The sequence below is a fragment of the Amblyraja radiata genome, chromosome 14 (genome assembly GCF_010909765.2).
Source record: "Amblyraja radiata isolate CabotCenter1 chromosome 14, sAmbRad1.1.pri, whole genome shotgun sequence".
NCBI classification, from domain to species: domain Eukaryota; kingdom Metazoa; phylum Chordata; class Chondrichthyes; order Rajiformes; family Rajidae; genus Amblyraja; species Amblyraja radiata.
The window spans coordinates 20456505-20476919 of record NC_045969.1 but is presented as its reverse complement, the minus strand read 5'-3'; the positions used below and the strand labels follow the sequence as shown (position 1 = coordinate 20476919).

General features: G+C 45.7%; 1 protein-coding gene across 2 annotated transcripts in view; it reads right to left on the bottom strand.

Annotated features, from left to right (window-relative positions):
• txlng (taxilin gamma) overlaps nt 1-20415 on the bottom strand; it is a 71441-nt gene that overhangs the window by 18093 nt on the left and 32933 nt on the right. For both annotated transcript variants that reach the window (XM_033032731.1, XM_033032730.1), the window contains exons 2-3: nt 10797-11109; nt 3601-3692 (exon numbers count right to left, since the gene is read on the bottom strand). In XM_033032731.1, coding sequence (XP_032888622.1) covers nt 3601-3692; nt 10797-11109 — 405 coding nt within the window. The remainder of the gene's footprint in view (nt 1-3600; nt 3693-10796; nt 11110-20415) is intronic.

Genomic DNA, 20415 nt, shown 5'->3' with positions numbered 1-20415 from the left:
GATTATGGCTGACATTCGATCTTAGCATTATTTCCCTGCACTATTCCCACATCCCTTGATTCACTCAGTTTCTAGAAACATATCAATCCATTTTGAATGAACTCAGTGAGCGAGCCTTCATAGCTCTCCAGGGTAGAGAATCCCAAAGACACGCTATCATCTTTACAAAGCCATTTATTTCCTCATTTAACAGCCGGTTAGTTATTTTGAGCCCGTGACTTTTGATTCTACACTTCTCAATCATGCAAAGCATCCACCCATTCAGAAACATTTTTTGTGAACTGTGGAGATAACTGCTCCTGGTTGTCTTTTGTTTTGAGCAAAAACAAACAGAGCATGGAATCTTGGAGGGAGTATTGATTTTGAATTGAATTGAATACCTTTATTGTCATTCCCTTACGGTCTGAACGAAATTTCGTGCCTGCAGTCATACATACAATCATACAATAAAAAACAACAATAAACACAAATTAACATCCACCACAGTGTATCCTCCAAGCACCTCCTCACTGTGGTGGAGGCAAAAATCTTAGGGTTACTGTCTCTTCCCTCCTCTTCTCCCTCTGCGCTGAGGCGATACCCCACCGGGCGATGGCACAAACAATCCCGCGGCTCACCGAACCCCGCGAACGGGCTGGTTCAAACACCGCGGCCCGGGGTGGTCGAAGCTGCCGCCCTCCAGTCCAGCATACGCAGCCGCAGGCCCACGGCTGAACCCCGGACTCAGGTCACCAGAACGCCGTCCCAGCCACCGAGCACCGTTCCAGCCCCGAGCCGGATCGTCCTCACGTGAGTACCGTTCCTCCCTCGGGCTGGGCCACTCCGACGGGAGTGCCGTTCTCCCTCGGGCTGGGCCACTCCGACGGGAGTGCCGTTCTCCCTCGGGCTGGGCCACTCCGACGGGAGTGCCGTTCTCCCTCGGGCTGGGCCACTCCGACGGGAGTGCCGTTCTCCCTCGGGCTGGGCCACTCCGACGGGAGTGCCGTTCCACCTTCGGGCTGGGCACTCCGACAGGAGTGCCGTCCCACCCTCGGGCTGGGCCACTCCAACGGGAGTGCCGTTCTCCCTCGGGCTGGGCCCCTCCGACGGGAGTGCTGTTCTCCCTCGGGCTGGGCCACTCCGACGGGAGTGCCGTTCCACCCTCGGGCTGGGCCACTCCGACGGGAGTGCCGTTCCTCCCTCGGGCTGGGCCACTCCGACGGGAGTGCCGTTCCTCCCTCGGGCTGGGCCACTCCGACGGGAGTGCCGTTCCTCCCTCGGGCTGGGCCACTCCGACGGGAGTGCCACAGCCCCTCACGAGAGAGTCTCAGCCCCTCGCCAGGCCGTCCTCACGGGAGCACAGTTCCAGCCCCGAGCTGGGCCGCCCTCACGGGAGCGAGCCCAGGGCGAGTCCTGACTGGCTGCCTCCGGAGCCTCGAGGTCGCCAGCTCCGCCATTAGGCCTCAGCGCAGACGGAGGCAGAGAAGGGGGATACGACAAAAAGTCGTATTCCCCCGAAGGGAGAGACACCAAGCCCCGTTTCAACCCCCCCCCACATAAACACAACTTATAAACCAAAAACGTAACTACACAAAACGAAAAAGAACAACACAAAAAAGTAAAGACAAACGGACTGCAGGCGAGCCGCAGCCGTTCCCAGCGCCGCCACTACCCTGTTTAGTAACAATTAACGGCTGAGAAAAGGAGGGGTTTGGAAATGAGCAAAACAGCAGTGAAATAGGGAGAACATGCAACCAGTCTTGTGAATCAAGGTCCTTCCTCAACGTGTATTAACCCCATAACCCCTGACCTTTGGGGTAATCCAACACTGTTGTGCTTTACTCAAGTTTCCAGCGTTTGCAGTTCTTTGGGTCCTCTCCTCAAACCTTCCGTGCTTATTCTGAACCCTGACTACAACTCCAGACATAGCCTTTGTACACTCCATGCACCATGTCTACATTCCAGGTCTGAAGGAGGGTCTCAACCCAAAACATCACCTATCCATTTTCTCCAGAGATGCTGCCTGATTCCTGAATTCCTCCAGCACTTTGTGTCCATCTATCCTCCAGGGGCATTCTGAGATAATGGCAGTGTGGTTCACAATGGCAGTATTTAATACCAGCACTGATATATAGATCATAGGTGCAGGTGTAGACCATTCGGCCCTTCGAGCCAGCACCGCCATTTAATGTGATCATGGCTGATCATCCACAATCAGTACCCCGTTCCTGCCTTCACCCCATACCCCTTGATTCGCTAGCCCTAAGAGCTCTATCTAACTCTCTTTTGAATGCATATAGTGAATCGGCCTCCACTGCTTTCTCAGGCAGAGAATTCCACAAATTCACAACTCCCTCATCTCAGTTTTAAATGGCCTACCCCTTTTTCTTAAACTGTGGCCCATGGTTCTGGACTCCCCCAACATCATGAACATGTTTCCTGCAGTTAGCGTGTCCAATCACTTAATGATCTTATATGTTTCAATAAGATTCCCTCTCATCCTAAATTCCAGTGAGTACAAGCCCAGTCACTCCATTCTTTCATCATATGACAGTCCGCCATCCTGGGAATTAACCTTGTGAACCTACACTGCACTCCCTCAATAGCAAGAATGTCCTTCCTCAAATTAGGAGACCAAAACTGCATACAATACTCTAGGTATGGTCTCACCAGGGCCCTGTACAACTGCAGAGAAGTAGTTGCAGATTAAAGTGTACCCAGTTTTGATTCAGGTGGACCCGTGCATACTTTGCCCAACGCATGGATACTTATTCAGAACCAAGGAACATTGGTGAACCAACCTTCTGGTTAAAGCACCTCCACATTTTGTACTGCCGTTGCCAATCATGACCAAAACATATTCCATGTAAATGCTAAAAACTTGATGAATAAGAACTTAAGGGCACAGGCCATTCAGTCCCTCAGGCCTGATTCCTGCCATAGCATTTCCTGGCTAATCCTTTAACTCAGCACCACTTAACTACACTAACCTTATATTTCTTGATTTCCATATCTTTCAACTGGGCTCTACATCACCCTTGGGTATAGAATTCCAAACTGTGCAAAAAAAATAATCCTTCTCATTTGTTCGAAAATACTAATCCCTTATTCCAAGACTGTGATCTCCGATTCCCGACACCACAACCGGAGAAAATGACATATCTGAATCTATCTATCCAGTCTTTAAAAAATGTTATATTTTCAATGAAATTGCCTCTTCTCAACAAGAGAGTATACGGTCAGTTTATGCAACCAATCCGGTGAATGTTTGTTGCTCCCCAATCACATGCATATCATTCACATACGTAGGGAGATATCTCAGCAGGGCTGATTGCAGTGTCTAAGTGGAATGGAATGATTAATTAATTAAGTTGAGCAGGAGCCAGCAAGCCCATACATACAACTGGGTTTTAGATGCAATATAACTAACAGTTCTCTGGAAAAATGGTCACTTATACTAATGTTTATCTAATTGCTGGACATATGCTGGTGTGTACGATGGTAAAAACAGGCAGCCACGCCGAACACTCTTCTCCCATCCTCCCTCCACAACAAACCCCGTCCCAAAAGTTCAGCATTAGAAGAGAAGTTGGTTTATTTTGTCCCAGTGAAACAACGTACCAAGTCTGCATACTTCTTGCACAAGGCTGCTAATTTCTCCTCCGGAGTGCTAAGCGTGTTCAATGCTTGCATCAGCAACATCACCTCCTTCCCTGCAGTGCAATAAGAGAATCAAAGGCAACTTTTTAATTTATTTAGATATATAACTTGCGCCTATATCCCCATTTACCATCACAGTTTATGAATCAGCCTCTGGATGTTTCACAAAATCACTGCAGTTTTATTGAGCAATTAAAGCCATTGAGTTTTTAAAAAAAAGCAAAAGAAAACACAAGCCACCTCTGCTGCCTAAGCAGGGGCACTGAAGTTCACAGCAGAACTGGACAGCAAATGTTAACTGCCAGCTCACAAAATTAAACCACATTATTTAAAAACAACTAAAATCGAGCACAGTTCTTAATTGATAAACACTGACTACCTGTAGTGAGCAGGGTCAAGCAGGGAGAGTGATCCAATTTGCCGCAGCTGACCTCCTCAATGCAAGTTGTGCTATTGGTACAGTTACATATAAACTTCACAAATCAATATTTTTTTTAAAATGTCCAAGTTTCTGAAGGGTTTTTGATCTAAAGCTCTAACGGCTTCCTTTCCATAGACGCTGCCGAGTATTTGTAGCATTTTCTATTTTTATTGCATTTCCAGCATCTGCATTTTTTTTCAACTTGCAAGTTTCTGAATCCAGCGACACCACTGTTCCCTTCCACTAAATATTAGAGCAGTGTCCAGCATTCAGAAAGTGTGGTGTTATGCAAAGTATTTTTAAACCATCATACCCTAGTCCAATCAAATTAAAATGTGAGTGTTAATTAAGCTAGACTTCAACTTCGTGTTCCACTACTTTGGAAAAGCTTTTCTTGACTTTAGAAATCTTGGAAAGTTCAAGTTAATCTTACCTGAATATCAATAATAACTAACAATGGGGTAACATCTACTTTTCACCACTCAATGATTCTGCTCCAAATCAAGGTGCTAAATATTAGTTCTAGAATGCACCAACAAGCACCCAGGAGAGAATATGCACGTGTTTGCTGCAGAGTAAAGCAGTAGCTGCAGCTTGCCTTAGGTCTCCCTACATTAGTTTGCCTCAGTGCACTACCAGGAGGAGTATTCCACTTCTGGCACCTATCATTTCAGAATAAAGATGGTAAAATTAGAAGTATTTTCTGCTCAAAGCCCGCAACTAGACGGAATCAAAGAACCAAGGAACCACATTTTTGCTTTTGAAGTAAAGTCAAAGAGAATTTGCATTTTTGTCTTTAACACAGGTAGAACCTTATCCAAATGGTCTTGATGCACTGATACTGATCCAGTCAAAGCCCCACACAAGCTCAACAGGTAGTGTAAAGAGAAGAATATATTAAGAGTGCAGAATATAGTGTCACAGAGTTACAGTGTCACAGAGTTATAGAAAAAGTGCAAGAGCCACAGTGAGGTAGGTTGGGAGATCAGAATTACAACCTTATGGGAGGACAGTTCAGCAGCCAGATAACAGCAGAGAAGAAACACTCCTGAATTTGGCAGTACGAGCTTTGCGTGCTTATTGTTGATAGCAAAACCGCATCTTGCATCCGTTTATTTTGTCACATTTGCATTCATACGAACATTCATCAAGTAAGTTTTGACGGTATCCACCTCTCTGCCCTCTTCTTCCTCCAAAACTATTTGTCTTTCCATCATTTCTCTTTGGTTTACCTGGGGCTTGACATGTCTTTGCAAAAAATAAATAAAAATTTGGACATTTGACCCCCAGCAGGACAACATGAATCCTTGCCAAAATGTCAAAAAAACTCAAACATCTTCAGCTTTGGAATGACCCTTACCGTGTCTGTGTTCCTTGCTAATGCCAGTAGATGTCACCCTGTTAACGCGACTGACTCCATCCAATCCCATGGTCTGAAACTGGGTTTCCCCTGCTTCAAATGAAGCAGCAACTGTCAGTGTTTCCAGCGTGTCACCTTTCCCCGACAATTCAAGCGTCGCAAGCCATTTGATTTGCAACTTTGTACAACTTGAATCCCCAAATTTGATTTTCTAACAGCTGCATTGTTGGTTGCTGCACTCAGAAACTTGATGCAATCTTGTGACAAACTGAGCAATGCTTCCCCCCTCTTTCTGTGTGTGACCACAGATGCACAGCAATGTGCGGTTAAGAGTCGGCTAACCTGAAATGACCACTTTGTTCAGGGCCATTTGGCATTGGCTGTAGTCGCTAGACTTGCACACATGTCCAAGTCCCGGGAATTTTTTTCTCCAATTAAAAATGTTCCAGGCTCCTGTGACTTCATATTTTCATATTTTGTATTTCCTTGTTGTGTGGGAGATGATTTTGGCACATGGGCACCATGCCAATTCTCAGAGGACCCCATCCCCCTAATAATTGTTCCTCTGGACAATTCTCCCACATTCCCATGAGCTCCCCCCAGATTCTACCAATCTCCCACACACTAAGGGTCGATTGCCTTGTCAGTGCACATGTCTTTGGAATGTGGGAGGATACCAGAGCATCTCAAGGGAACCCATGCGGTCATTGGGAGACCACACGACAAGCTCCAGGGGTCAGGACTGAATCCAGCTCACTGCTGCGAGGCAACTACTCTATTAGTTGAACAACCACATCGAAGCTACGGCCAGGAAAGCACACCATTACCTCCACTTTCTCAGAAGAATTGGGAAGCTCACCACGTCTCCAATGATTCTTACCAACGTCTAAGATGCACCGTAGGAAGCATGGTTTAGCATCATTGGTCTGAAGAAGGGTCCTGACCCCAAGTGTCACCAAGCCTGACCCGATGAGTTATTCTAGCATTGTGGCTATCTATGGTTTAGCATTAGTTCTGCTCAATACAATACAATACAATTCAATTTATTGTCATTTGGACCCCTTGAGGTCCAAACGAAATGTCGTTTCTGCAGCCATACATTACAAACAAATAGACCCAAGACACAACATAATTTACATAAACATCCATCACATTGCTGTGATGGAAGGCCAAAAAAACTTATCTCTCCACTGCACTCTCCCCCCCCCGATGTCAGAGTCAAAGTCAAAGCCCCCGGCGGGCGATGGCAAATTGTCCCGTGGCCATTAAAGCCACGCCGGGTGATGCAAGGCCGCACACCGGGTCTTGATGTTAGAGCCCCGGCGTGCGCTCGCAGTCCCGCAGCCATTCCAATCCGCGCGGGGCGATGATGTAGGCCCCGCTCAGGTGCTCTTCAACCCCGCAACTCGGGCGGGAGAAGTCGCCGTTGCGGGAGCCCTGAAAAGCGGACTCCCTCCAGGGACCAGCGGGCTCCTGGTGTCACTGTCCGCCAAACCCGCAGTTGCAGCCTCCGAATCTCCGGGGGTCGGGTCGCAGCAGCGTCCACCACAGCTCCACCCGCTCTGGACTCGGCCAGCTCCGCGACGGTGAGGTGAGTAGTCGGCACCACAGTCCCCGGTCTTCCTGTTGGAGGCCGCTCCTCGTTGCAGCCCCAACGACAACGGAGACCCGACAAAGAAAAGGCCCGTGCAGGGAGAGATTTAAAAGTTACCACCACCCCCACCCCCCCACACACATACCCCAACAAAAATAACAAAAACTACATAAAAACATAAGACATAAAATAATAAAAACGCAGACGGACTGCAGAGGCCGCTGCTGACGAGAGTCGCGCCGCCCATTATGCAGCTCAAGACTGCATAATGCTTCGTCAAAGCATAATCTGCTCTATCTCCCGTCTCTGGAAGCGTCTTGAAAATCTCCCGAACTGAAGCTCCAGCACTGTACCATAGCAATGCTCTCTGTCGTGTGAGCTGCACCGGCGTTACCTTGTTGGCAAACCATCCCAGGTTGTCCAGTTAGGCATCAAATTGTTCTGACTGTGCCTCTGAACGCACACTCATCATTACACTCGCTTCCCCACTCAGGTCAAATAGATTCAATCCCAATTCCAGCTGCTTTGACTCCACTAAACGCCATGTCTACCTCAAAAGTTGAACTACATAATTCCTCATTCATCCTCCTTGCCAGTGTCGCCCGGGCTTGCTGCTCTTCCAGTTTCAGCCACTGTTGGTGCGACACTGGGAGGTGAGCAAGACGGAGGAGGCGGTGGAGAGTAACTCCTGGCAAGTCGCCTTCTCTTTCTGCTCCCCTGAAGTCACCAACATACTGCACCTCGGATTCCTGGGGAGGAGGTAGTGGCGGCGATGTGGAGGGGGGACGACGACAAAGTGACGGCCGTCCGGTAGAAGCAGCAGCTGGTGAGGGGAGAAAGACCCCCATGGTGTCCGAGCACATCCGGTCAGTGGCCTGAAGAAAGCCAGGCAATATTGTCCATTGTGTAGGAAAGAAATGCAGATGCTGCTTTAAATCGTAGATAGACACAATATGCTGGAGTAACTCCGTGGGACAGGCAGCATCTCTGGAGAGAAGGAATGGGTGACGTTTCGGGTCAGGACCCTTCTTCAGACTGAGAGTCAGGGGAGGGGGAGATACAGAAATAAGAAGTCCTTACCCTCAATAACTTTTTGTTTGACTCCTCCCATTTCCTCCAAACACAAGGCGTAGCTATGGGCACGCGAATGGGCCTCAGCTACGCCTGCCTCTTTGTGGGGTACGTCGAACAATCCTTGTTCGAGACATACCAGGGCCTCATCCCCGACCTCTATCTCCGCTACATAGACGATTGCATTGGTGCTACCTCCTGCACCCACACACAACTCACTAACTTCATCAACTTCGCCACTAACTTCCATCCGGCACTCAAATACACCTGGACCATTTCCGACACTTCCCTACCATTTCTTGACCTCACTATCTCCATCGCAGGTCATAGACTTCTGACCGACATCCACTATAAACCCACTGACTCCCATGGCTATCTAGACTACACTTCTTCCCACCCTGCTTCCTCTAAGGACTCCATCCCTTACTCCCAATTCCTCCGTTTACGCCGCATCTGCTCCCAAGATGAGGTGTTCCACACCAGGGCATCGGAAATGTCCTCATTCTTCAGGGAACGGGGCTTCCCCTCCCCTACCATAGATGAGGCTCTCACCAGGGTCTCTTCAATACCCAGCAACACTGCTCTCTCTCCCCATCCCCCAACTCGGAACAAGGACAGAGTTCCCCTAGTCCTCACCTTTCACCCCACCAGCCGTCACACACAACAAATAGTCCTCCGTAATTTTCGCCACCTCCAACGTGACCCCACCACTCGCCACATCTTCCCATCTCCCCCCCTGTCTGCTTTCCGCAAAGACCGCTCCCTCCGTAACTTCCTGGTCAATTCTTCCCTTCCCTCCAGCACCCCCCCCTCCCCGGGCACTTTCCCTTGCAACCGCAGGAGATGCTACACTTGTCGCTTGACCTCCCCCCTCGACTCCATTTAAGGACCCAAACAGTCGTTCCAGGTGCGACAGAGGTTCACATGCATCTCCTCCAACCTCATCTATTGCATCCGTTGCTCTAGATGTCAGCTGATCTACATCGGTGAGACCAAGCGTAGGCTTGGCGATTGTTTCGCCGAACACCTCCGCTCAGTCCATATTAACCAACCTGATCTCCCTGTGGCTCAGCACTTCAACCCCCCCTCCCATTCCGAATCCGACCTTTCTGTCCTGGGCCTCCTCCATTGCCAGAGTGAGCACCACCGGAAACTGGAGGAGCAGCAACTCGTATTCCGCTTGGGCAGTCTGCATCCCAGTGGCCTGAACATTGACTTCTCCAATTTCTGGTAGCCCTTGCTGTCTCCTCCCCTTCTCAGCTCTCCCTCAGCCCTCCGGATCCTCCTCTTCCTTTCTTCTCCCACCCCCACCCCAACCCTGCATCAGTCTGAAGAAGGGTTTCGGCCCAAAGCGTTGCCTATTTCCTTCGCTCCATAGTTCCTGCCGCACCCGCTGAGTTTCTCCAGCATTTTTGTCGACCTCAGAAGTAAGAAGTAGGCATTATACGGTTAATGTGGGTGCCCGGGCAGAGTGTGAAGTGGTGATCCAAAGACACAGCAGCTGGGATACTGCTCTTCAACTCATGAACCATTGGAACGGGTGATCAACGGTCGGCACAAACTAAGTGGGCTGAAGGGCCTAATTTCATGCTGTATCTCTGAACTAAGGTAAAGTAAAGTACTTTACTTTGTCCATTGTGTCAGGTAAACATACAAATCGAGCAACAACCACATAATACCATCTCGATAGAGTTTAGCTTTCGCTCCAGAGATCCTGACCACAGGTGCTGTCTGTATGCAGTTTATACGTTCTCCCCGTGACCTGCATGGGTTTCTCTGGGTGCTCTGGTTTCCGCCCATACTCCAAAGACGTACAGGTTTGTAGGTTAATTCGCTTCAGTAAAATTGTAAGTGGTCCCTAGTTTTTAGGATAGTGCTATAGTGTGGGGATCGCTGGTCAGCGAGAATTCTGTGGGCCTATTTCCGCACTGTATCTCTAAACTAAACTGTCAGGGGGTGCCTGTAATTCCCTTCTTCTGCCTTTGTTTCACAAGCATTGTACCTGTATATGCATTTAATCGGGTGACTTGCTAGATTTTAAATTTCCCCACTTCTTGCACCCATTTGCTCATCCCCAATCTACCATGTGTTTCTCTCATCCACGGCCAGCTGACACCACAGACCCTCCAAGTCAACCCGCATTGGATTCAAAACTGCCCCCTTCAATAAATCCTTTCATCCATCCCAATCTCTTCCCGTTAAAACCTCCCCAACGTCCCTCCATTTCGTGCTATTCCATGCAAGCCCCAGAACCCCAATGCGCCCCATTTATGGCAAAACCCTCCCACCTCTGAGAAACTCTGAAACTAGCAAATCTCTAATCCATTTGCCATTTTCTCCAGTTTAAAACCTCAAGACCAATCTACCTGGCATAGCTGTCAGCTGCTCTCTCCTCTGACAACAATTTTGGTTTCTAATTTGGCATCAAGTTTCCTTCCACAGAAGAGCCTTGGGAATTCCTCTCTGTAGAAGACAGGCTGTTACTAACACCGCTGTTTGATTCTCCTATGTTTCTCTTTGGACTTCTTCTGCAAGTTCTTATGCACTATTGTAATCGTCAACATTATGCATCATAACCAAATATGTACAATAATTTAATTCACTTGCCTTGCTCCTTGGAGCGAGCACCAGAAACATCAAGAACAATATTACTTAAACAAAAGTACTGCTGATAAAATTCTGGCATTAAATGAGGCTGTACATGTACCCACCTAGAGCCTTTTCCTTGATCTTATCCAGAACCAGGTGCTGCTCTCCCCCAGCCGGGTCCATTCGCAGCTCTTCGCTGCCAGGTATCTCCCCTCTTGTTTCCAGCGTGACGCAGGTGGGCACGGCAGACCGCAGCCCGTTGTTTCCAGTGTAGCAAGCCTGGTGCAGGTTGCACCTATTCCCAATTAAGTTGGCGGTACTGTCCATCGGCTGCAGGACCGGCTCAGAGTTGGTGCAGGACCCACTCACCAACAAACTTCTGGCAGCCACATCCAGTCTGCAAATCTCCTGAGTTTCCATGGTTTCACTTCCAAACTGCAAGCAAAAAGAGAAGAATCTAAAGCTGTGGGGAAGTGGTGATATTAATGAAAATCCCTGCGTGCGCCTCGCATCAAAGTGAGTCTTACGGCCATAGGAAAGCTGGAGTTGGCCGCCTGACGCTTCAGCCTTTCAATATGATCCTGGCTGATTTGCACCAAACATCACTTCCCGCTTCAATGCCAGTCCACACAGCCCGCAATTCCATGACCTTTTAAATATTTATCCACTTCCTCCGATTCCACTCCCCCCACCCCACCAATGATCACTGCACCAGTGGGTTGTGAAAACTAGAATTCCAGAGTTTCTAATGTCCCAGTCATTTAAGAATATATAGCACATTTCAAGAATATATCAAATGAATTGGATGTAAAAGGAGAATAAACAGGAAAAAAGTCATCACTTCCAACACCTTAATAAAAGGAAGTTGTGGTGCATTGGACTATTTAAAATTCTTGCCACACCAATTTCACACATAATTTGATGATAAAGCAAGATGGTATTTGGGGTAACAGTTAGTGGGTACATAAGTTCTTAACTTCTAGGAGTAGAAAGAGGCCATTTGGCCCATCGTCTATTCCGCCAATCATGGCTGATCTACCTTTCTTTCTCAACCCCATTCTCCTGCCTTTGCCCCCATAACCCGTGACACCCTTACCAATCAAGAATCTGTCAATCTCCACATTAAAAATATCCACTGACTTGGCCTCCACAGCCATACATACATTGCCCTAGCTTGAAAGTTACAACAGCCTGGTTGGCTTTACACCAAATCCCCAATCCCAAATCAGAAAGAGGCACAGTCAAAAATGAAAACATTCATTTCTGCAGAAACTAAGCAAAAGCATTGGGTTTTATTTACACCCAGCAGCAAATGAATGAAAAATCTACATCGACTAACCCAAGCTGGCAAAAAGACCACACAGACACATGCGATCTATTTTTAATCTTTACAGCAAATATTTAAAAGGGATGGCAGGATTTGCCTTGGTTTCAGAAAGATCCTTCAGCTGCCAATAAACTGGTGAAAATAAAGCAGCAAATTCTTCTCGCTCTTTTCCTTCCCGTGCTTGGGCTCAAATCAACCTTTTGCTATTTAGTTCTGGGCGATTCCCTCAGTTACAAACATTGCAAAGTCATGAACCAGAAAATGTCCTTCTGTTCCTTATCACCTGTGTCCTCTTTGAATAAAAGCTTCTCATCCCCTCACCCCTGCAAATGATCACATTAGAGCATTCCAGATTTAACTATTAAAGAATGCAAAACTAGGGATGGGTGCAGGAGCTGATTGATGGATGCACTTTGTCTTCAGAAATAAAGTTTGTGCAGATTCTGCAGAGCTGCCATATCTTCTGATTTTTAGTGCTTAAATAAAAACAGTGCCTGCTTCTAAAAATGACTATCACTAAACAGAGTGCTATTTTAAATAGTTTATAAATATTGATTGATCTCCCATCTCCCTCATTTGAGACCTATGCACTATCTTTAATCAGACTTCACTGGGCATTAAATGCTGTACCCCATTATCCTTTGTCTGTGGACTGTGGACAACCTGAATGTATTGCGCGATGTTTCTGGTCGGGATCCGTCTTCAGACTAATTGTACGTGGTGGGCAGGGGTTTGGGGTCAAGAGCTGGAGGTGAGAAAAGACTAGGATCAATCAGGGCCGGCCACTAATGACCTAAGGCAAGGCGGTGCCTGGTAAGCCCATTATTGGCTAGGGATGCTGTGATCTCAAGAGGGAAACAATGTGGATAACTGTGCAACTGGTAAAATGACTAGAGGGGAGTGTCAGTAGAAGTTACTTAAAATGAAATAATGTAATGTTCATACCACTGGGTTGTAAACTACCCAAGTAATATATGAGGTGATGTTTCTCCAATATGTGTGTGGCCTCACTTTGGCAATGGAAGAGGCCCAGGACTGAATGGTCAATATGGGAATGGAAGTCGAAATGGTTGGTAACCAGGAGACCCCGTAGGTGTAGGTGAACCGAGCGCAAGTGTTCAGCAAAACAATCGCCAAATCTGAAACATGGACCAATTTCCCATTCCTACAGATGCAGTATTGCTGGATACTTCTGGGCTTAGTTTTTATGTCACTGGGACTGGAAAATGGAACCTGGCTTTGATACATCTGGTCCAAAATGGCCTCTTACTACATCACTGAAACACCAGCTGCATAACAACAAAAATATTATCCGTTTACATAGCATCTTTGCTACACAACGTATAATGTCCTAAGGTGCTTCAGATGAGGACGACAAGACAAAATTTAACAACAGGACACTTGAGATATTAGCATGGATGCTTCATCAAAGAGTTGGGTTTTAAATAGCACTTTAAAGGAAGACAGAAAACTAGAAGGGATTCCATAGTTCGAGCCTTGGTAACGGAAATCATGGCTGGCAACAGTAGAGTGACTAAAAATTTATAATTCTAAAATAGAGTGAGCACAGGGTTGTGGATCCTTCTCCAGACCCTAAACTTCACCTATTACTTTTCTCCAGAGATGAAGTTCCAGGTTTTGGTGTCTATGTTCGATTTAAACCAGCATCTGCAGTTCCTTCCTACACAGTACTCAATAGATAGCTTATTCAAAACAAAAAAGTTTAATAAAGAAACACTGTGCAAAAGAAAATAGTCCAAAGTCCCTAGTACAAGCAAGACAATTCATAGTTCTAAGTTTAATTGGTGTTTGCAGTGTTCAATAACCCAATGGTTGACGGGAAAAAGCTATTCCTGAACCTGGAGCGTACGATTTTCAGACTCCTGTTCCTTCTTCATGATGGCCGGAGTGAAGTGAGATCGTGGCCAGGATGATGCGAGTCCTTGATCTTGCTGGCTGCCTTTTTGAGACAACGCCTCCTATACAACCCTTCGATCGGGAGGAGGTCAGTACTCGTGATGAACCAGGCTGTGTCCACTACTTTTTGTGATTTCCTTCATTCCTGGGCGTTCGAGTTGCCAAACCAGACGATGATGCAAACTTCCATCATGGTCTCTCCCATATACCTGAAGATCCTTCTACCCCACTGCTAATCCAAAATAAGGATTAAATATACAGCAATCAGAAGAGTGATGGCTGAAAAAGGCAGCAGAATTTTGTGCTATCTCAAGCTGATGAAGGATAGAACATGGGAGAATGGCCAAACATGCATGGGAACAATTAGGACTGGAGGGGTCTAACATCAAGACAAGGCTCACCTCCTTCTGATTGCACTTCCCAAAGTAATGGTTTATACATGAAAATTCCTGGCCTGCTTGGCAACTGGCAAAATACAAGCAAAAGGTGTTTTTGCTTAAAAGGTGCAAAAAACGACACACTTGTGAAAATCACTCCATTAAATGGTTAAAAGTCACAGATAGAGTCTGCTATCCCTGACAGACTGCTGAATCCTCTGCTGCTGGTCCTGGTAGAGATGTTGTCCTCCACTTCATTGGCAAGAATTCACCAATCATTGATAATTCACTGCTTTCCGCGCATTTTAAAATCAATTGGTTTTTAATGCTCACCTCAGGATCAATGTGGAAAGAAAGCCCGTTTTTTTGTGTGGGTGATTTTGTTATTTCAAAAATCCACATTTGAAGTAAATGAAGAACAGATCCATGGCTGTGGTGGGAGCAACCACTGTTGATTTGACACTAACAGCAATGGGATGTTAACATGTACATATTGCTGCGCTAATTCTGTCTTGTAAGTGAGTTGCGAAGGCATAGACTCACACCCATAATACACCCACAGGATGAATCAAACTCACAGCTCAAGCTATTTCAATTTCAAAACGAGTCACTTTGTGTTAGTCAGTCGTCCACGTTGGTTAGATCCAACAACGTGCACAATGTAATAAATAGGTAACGACATGGACCCAGATACCAGCCCCTCACTACAATGATTGCCATGCATCATCTTGGGGAGGGAGGAGACAAACACGAGTGGGACCATCAGTTCAGTTAACACGCCAAATTAAGGAGATCAACAAATAAAGGCAGGCTAAAATTATAAATCGATTCAGAACCAGATGTTTTTGAAGTGAGGCACAAAAGGGAGGATTGCTTCCTCTCTCTATTCCCCAGAGATCCTGGTGAGGAATAGCATACAAACATGCATACAAATTAGGCCACTCAGTCCCCTTAAAACCGCCCCACAGTGAGTGATCAGACTCTAACCCGTGGACTTCTCTATCCCTGGTGATCCTTCCACCCCATTGCTCATTAAAAATCAATCTCCCCTGCCTTAAAAATATTGTCCTTTGCCAGGCTTTATAAAATTCAGAACATGAACAGAACATTAGCAATTTTCTGTGTATGTGCAAGAGCATTAGCCGGAACCTATATAACAATCAGTAGACAAACACAATAGAAGCAGCAGTAGACCACATGACTCCCTCAGACTGCCCTGGCATTCAACATTCTTTTTATTAATTCAAGGTATTTCGAATTTTCAGGCTGATCCGGCATTTAATTTAAGTATTAAACTTAATACTTGGATTTAGATATAAATATCAAGGCATCAAACATTGCTAGATGAATGAATATGTATTGAATGAACTGATTCACAGATGGTGGCCATTTATTCTACTGTGGATGTGCTGATATTAATGAAGCCAGTCAATTAATTATTTTCTTCTTGTCCTTTTCTGAGAGTTCTGGTTAATTTACTTCAGTGGCTTGCCATTAGTTCAACTGAACTGAATAGTTCAAAATGTGACCGACCTTGATGAAAATATCCAACATCTACAACCACCATGACATGACCACCACATGAATAGGGCAGCACCGAACAGGCAGAACTTATGAATGGAGTCCCTTAGAACAAGCCACGTCCAGGTCATATTTTTCAGTAAATTCATTGAATCGTACAGGATAAAAACAGGCCCTCTGCCGCTTTGTTCATGCTGACCAAATTGCCCATCTACACTAATGGCCTGACCCACTTAGGCTATTTTAAGGCAACTGCCATAGTCATAGCAGGTCGCCGAAAAACTGGCGACTGGACCCCCCTTCGCCATAAAATTTGAAATAGAATCATTACTTTAACAAAAAAAAAAAAGTCAGCACCGGCGACAACCTACGTCACCTGGCGACAATCTACATTAACGCGGAGACTACCTACGTTAACCTGGGGACAACTACGACAGCACCTACATCAGAAATCAAACTACGCTCATTGGCTTCAAACCCACTGTCACCGAACATTTTCTCAACGTTGAAAATCCAGCGGCAACCAGAAAGACGCTATGACTCTTTGGGCGACTGAGGAGACTACTCACGACCATACAGGTGACACCCCGGCGACAGCCTAATCACCTAAAAAAAAAAATTGCCTAAGTGGGACAGGTCCATAACATGGACATAAATCGCACATTCCCCTAAACCGTTCCAGTCCATAAATAATAAATATAACTGTACCTGCCTCTACCACCTCTTCCGGCAGCTCATTCCATATACCTACCTTGTGTTCAAAAAGTTACCTCTCAGAAAAACTTACCCTACCTCCTTTAAATCATTCACGTCACCTTAAATCTATGCCCTCCATGTGGACAACGTGATTGAAATAATGTGTAGTCTCTTCGCTGACTGGATAGCACGTAACAAAAAGCTCAGTACACGTGACAATGATTCAATGATGCTTTAATGTCACATGTATCGAGGTACAGTGAAATGCTTTGTTTTGCATACAACCCAGCAAAATCATACAGCAGACCTCACCTAGACATCTCATAAGAGTTGCCACGTTTCTGGCACCGACAAAGTTATAAATGTTTACCAAACAGTCCTATCTTCTGACTGCCACCACATGTGGCAGCAGGCGCCCCTCTGCGGAACCCCCTTTGTTCTTGGTGCCCCCCCCACCACCACCAGATTCCTCTTTGTATCTGTACTTTCTCAGTGATCGAGTTTCCTCACTCAAAATGACGTAAATTAAATCAAGATTTCAAGTACAAAAAATGTCTCCATATGCATTTGGGAATGAGATACACCACAAAACATGCTTCAGACTCTGGTGGTGTGAATCACACCATTACCTGGATAGGCATGGAATTGGTCCAACAATATTCGATGTCAAAAATTGCTGAGAGTCAGAGCTAGGTATACAATGCCCTCCATAATGTTTGGGACAAAGACCTGTCTTTCATTTATTTGCTTCTGTACTCCACAATTTGAGATTTGTAATAGAAAAAAAAAAATCACATGTGGTTAAAGTACACATTGTCAGATTGTAATAAAGGCCATTTTTATACATGTGATACCATGTAGAAATTACAGCAGTGTATATACATAGTCCCCCCATTTCAGGGCACAATAATGTTTGTGACACAGCAATGTCATGTAAATGCAAGTAGTCATGTTTAGTATTTTGTTGCATATCCTTTGCATGCAATGACTGCTTGAAATTTACAGTTCATGGACATCACCAGTTGCTGGGTGTATTCTCTGGTGATGCTCTGCCAGGCCTGTATTGCAGCCATCTTTAGCTTATGCTTGTTTTGGGGCTAGCCCCCTTCAGTTTTCTCATCAGCATATAAATGGCATGCTCAATTCGGTTCAGATCGTGTGATTGACTTGGCCACTCACGAATTGACCATTTTTTACTTCTGAAAAACTCCTTTGTTGCTTTAGCAGTATGTTTGGGATCATTGTCTTGCTGTAGAATGAACTGCCGGCCAATGAGTTTTGAGGCATTTGTTTGAACTTGAGCAGATAGGATGTGCCTATACACTTCAGAATTCATTATGCTACTACCATCAGCAGTTGTATCATCAATGAAGATAAGTGAGCCAGTACCTTCAACAGCCATACATGCTCAGGCCATAACACCCCCACCACCGTGTTTCACAGATGATGTGGTATGCTTTGGATCTTGGGCAGTTCCTGCTCTCCTTCATACTTTGCTCTTGCCATCACTCTGATATGTTAATCTTCGTTTCATCTGTCCAAAGACCATTTTCCAAAACTATGGTTGCTCTTTTAAGTACCGTATTTCCCAGCAATGAAGACGCGCCTGCGTCGAAGACACACCCCCATTTGAGTTGCTAAATTTTGAAAAAAGGCTGGCGGGATAGGATCAATGGTTTGGTTTAGTCAGTAGATGTGAAACTCCTTCAAGGAGCAATCTGGACCGGGGAGCCTACATCTTTGCCGGTCCCACAATGCGTTGCGCGGTTCAGGTCTGAGGGACGGGGACTTCCTGACTCAGGGAGATCACATAAACGGGGGCGAGAGATGCAAAAAGCAGCAAATAACTATATTACTAAAAGTCTGATCTTGACCACTTCCTGTTCTGTAAATTGATTTTAGAAAAAACTCAGCCACTTATGGCTGTGATTTTTTTGCCATCTTACTCAGAGTCCCCCACCGCTGTGCAGGACAAGAGGATTTTTCCCACCGATGAAAAATAAAAGTTATTAGTGTTTAAAAAATGTTGAGATTACCTCTCCTGTAGGCCACGTCCCTTCCAGAGGGACTATAAAACCCGGAAGTGTTGAGTGCCTCAGTCTCAGCAAGAACGAGAGGGTCATGTTTCTCAGTCCGAGCTGTGGATAACACTGAACACATGTCTACTAAACTGTGATTGGTTTTACTGACCTGCCAGTGCCATTAATGTGGTTTGAAAATATAGTTTGGAAATACTAAAACTGTGTTGCCTTTGGTTTGGAAATGCTAAAGCTGTGTTGCCTTTGGTTTGGAAATGCTACAGCTGTGTTGCCTTTGGTTTGGAAATGCTAAAGCTGTGTTGCCTAATTAAAGTTGCCGTGCCTAATTAAAGTTGCCTTGCCTTCTATATAATTAAAAGTCTAATCTTGACCACTTCCTGTTTGCGCTTTATATTGATTTTAGAAAAAACGCTACCACGTACGGTTGTCATTTTTGGCCATCTTACTCAGAGTCCCCCTCCGCTCATCAGGTGCCGAGGATTTTTCCCACCGATGAAAAATAAAAGTTATTAGTGTTTAAAAAATGTTGAGATTACCTCTCCTGTCAATCATGCCATGAAGGCCACGCCCCTTCTGGTGGGAGGGGGGGGAGGGACTATATAACCCAGAAGTATGGGCGTGGCTCAGTCTCTGCAAGATGGAGGAGGGAGAGGACATGACTCGCGGTCTTCTGATAAGCTGCTCAGAATAAGTAAATTACTATGACGCAATGAAGTACCAAAGTTAATCACGGAGAACGTTGTTGAAAAAATACTTCATCTGGTCCCCATACACTACTTTTTTGACCGTCTTGGATTTAATTATTTACAGTAAAATTTATTTCGCTATCCACTTATCCTTTTTTTAAAAAGTGATTGCTACCATGCGACACATGAAGGATGGGATCCCAATTATATTCAAGCAATGCGTGGGTATCTCGCTTACTGTGACTACAGAAAGACTTATAACTGCAGTAAGTGAGATGCCCACCCATTGCTTGAATATGACTGGGATCACATCCCTCATGTGTTGCATGGTAGCAATCATTTAAAAAAAAAAAAAGATAAGGGGCACAGCAAAATAAATTTTACTGAAAATAATTAAATCCTAGATGGTCTGAAGAAGGGTCTCAACACGAAACATCACCCATTCTTCTCTCCAGAGATGCTGCGTGTCCCGCTGAGTTACTCCAACATTTTGTGTCTACCTTAGATTTAAACCAGCATCTGCAGTTCGTTCCTTCACATCCTCATGTGTTGCACTGCGGCACAGAAAAATAAGAAATATATACATTGAACAGCAACATTTATCATTTTATTTGTAACCATCTGGAAACTTTCAGATGCATTTGTGTACTTAGTCACCCGCTATCATGTTTCCCTCAAATGGAGGAACTAGAAACTACTGCAGCTGGAATCCTGAGCAAAGCGTAAAGTGCTAGAGGAATGCAGTGAGGAAATGAACAGATGACGTTGCAGGTCAGAACCGTTCTTTAGACTGATGGAGTAGGGGGGAGCAAGTGTAAAAGACAGCTGGAGGTGGGGCAAAGATGGCAAATGATAGAATGATAGAAGGATATAGTTGAGGGGCTGGGTAATTGGCAGATGGGTGGAGTAAGTGACAAAGACTAGAGGTGAAAAGGAGACAAGGGTGTCAAGGGTGGCACTAATAAGGGTGTCACTAATAAGGAAGGAAGTGGAGTGATATGTAAAGCACAAGGAAGGGACGTGGGGGGAAGGGGAAGGAGAAAGGAATAAAAGGAAATGGGGAACTTGGGAATGGAAGAGTAGAGTGCAGGGTGGGAGGAGCAACATGGTGACTGGGGTATTGGTAGATGGTGAGAATGATGGACAATAACGGGAGGGGGTGTGGAGAAAGGGAAGGT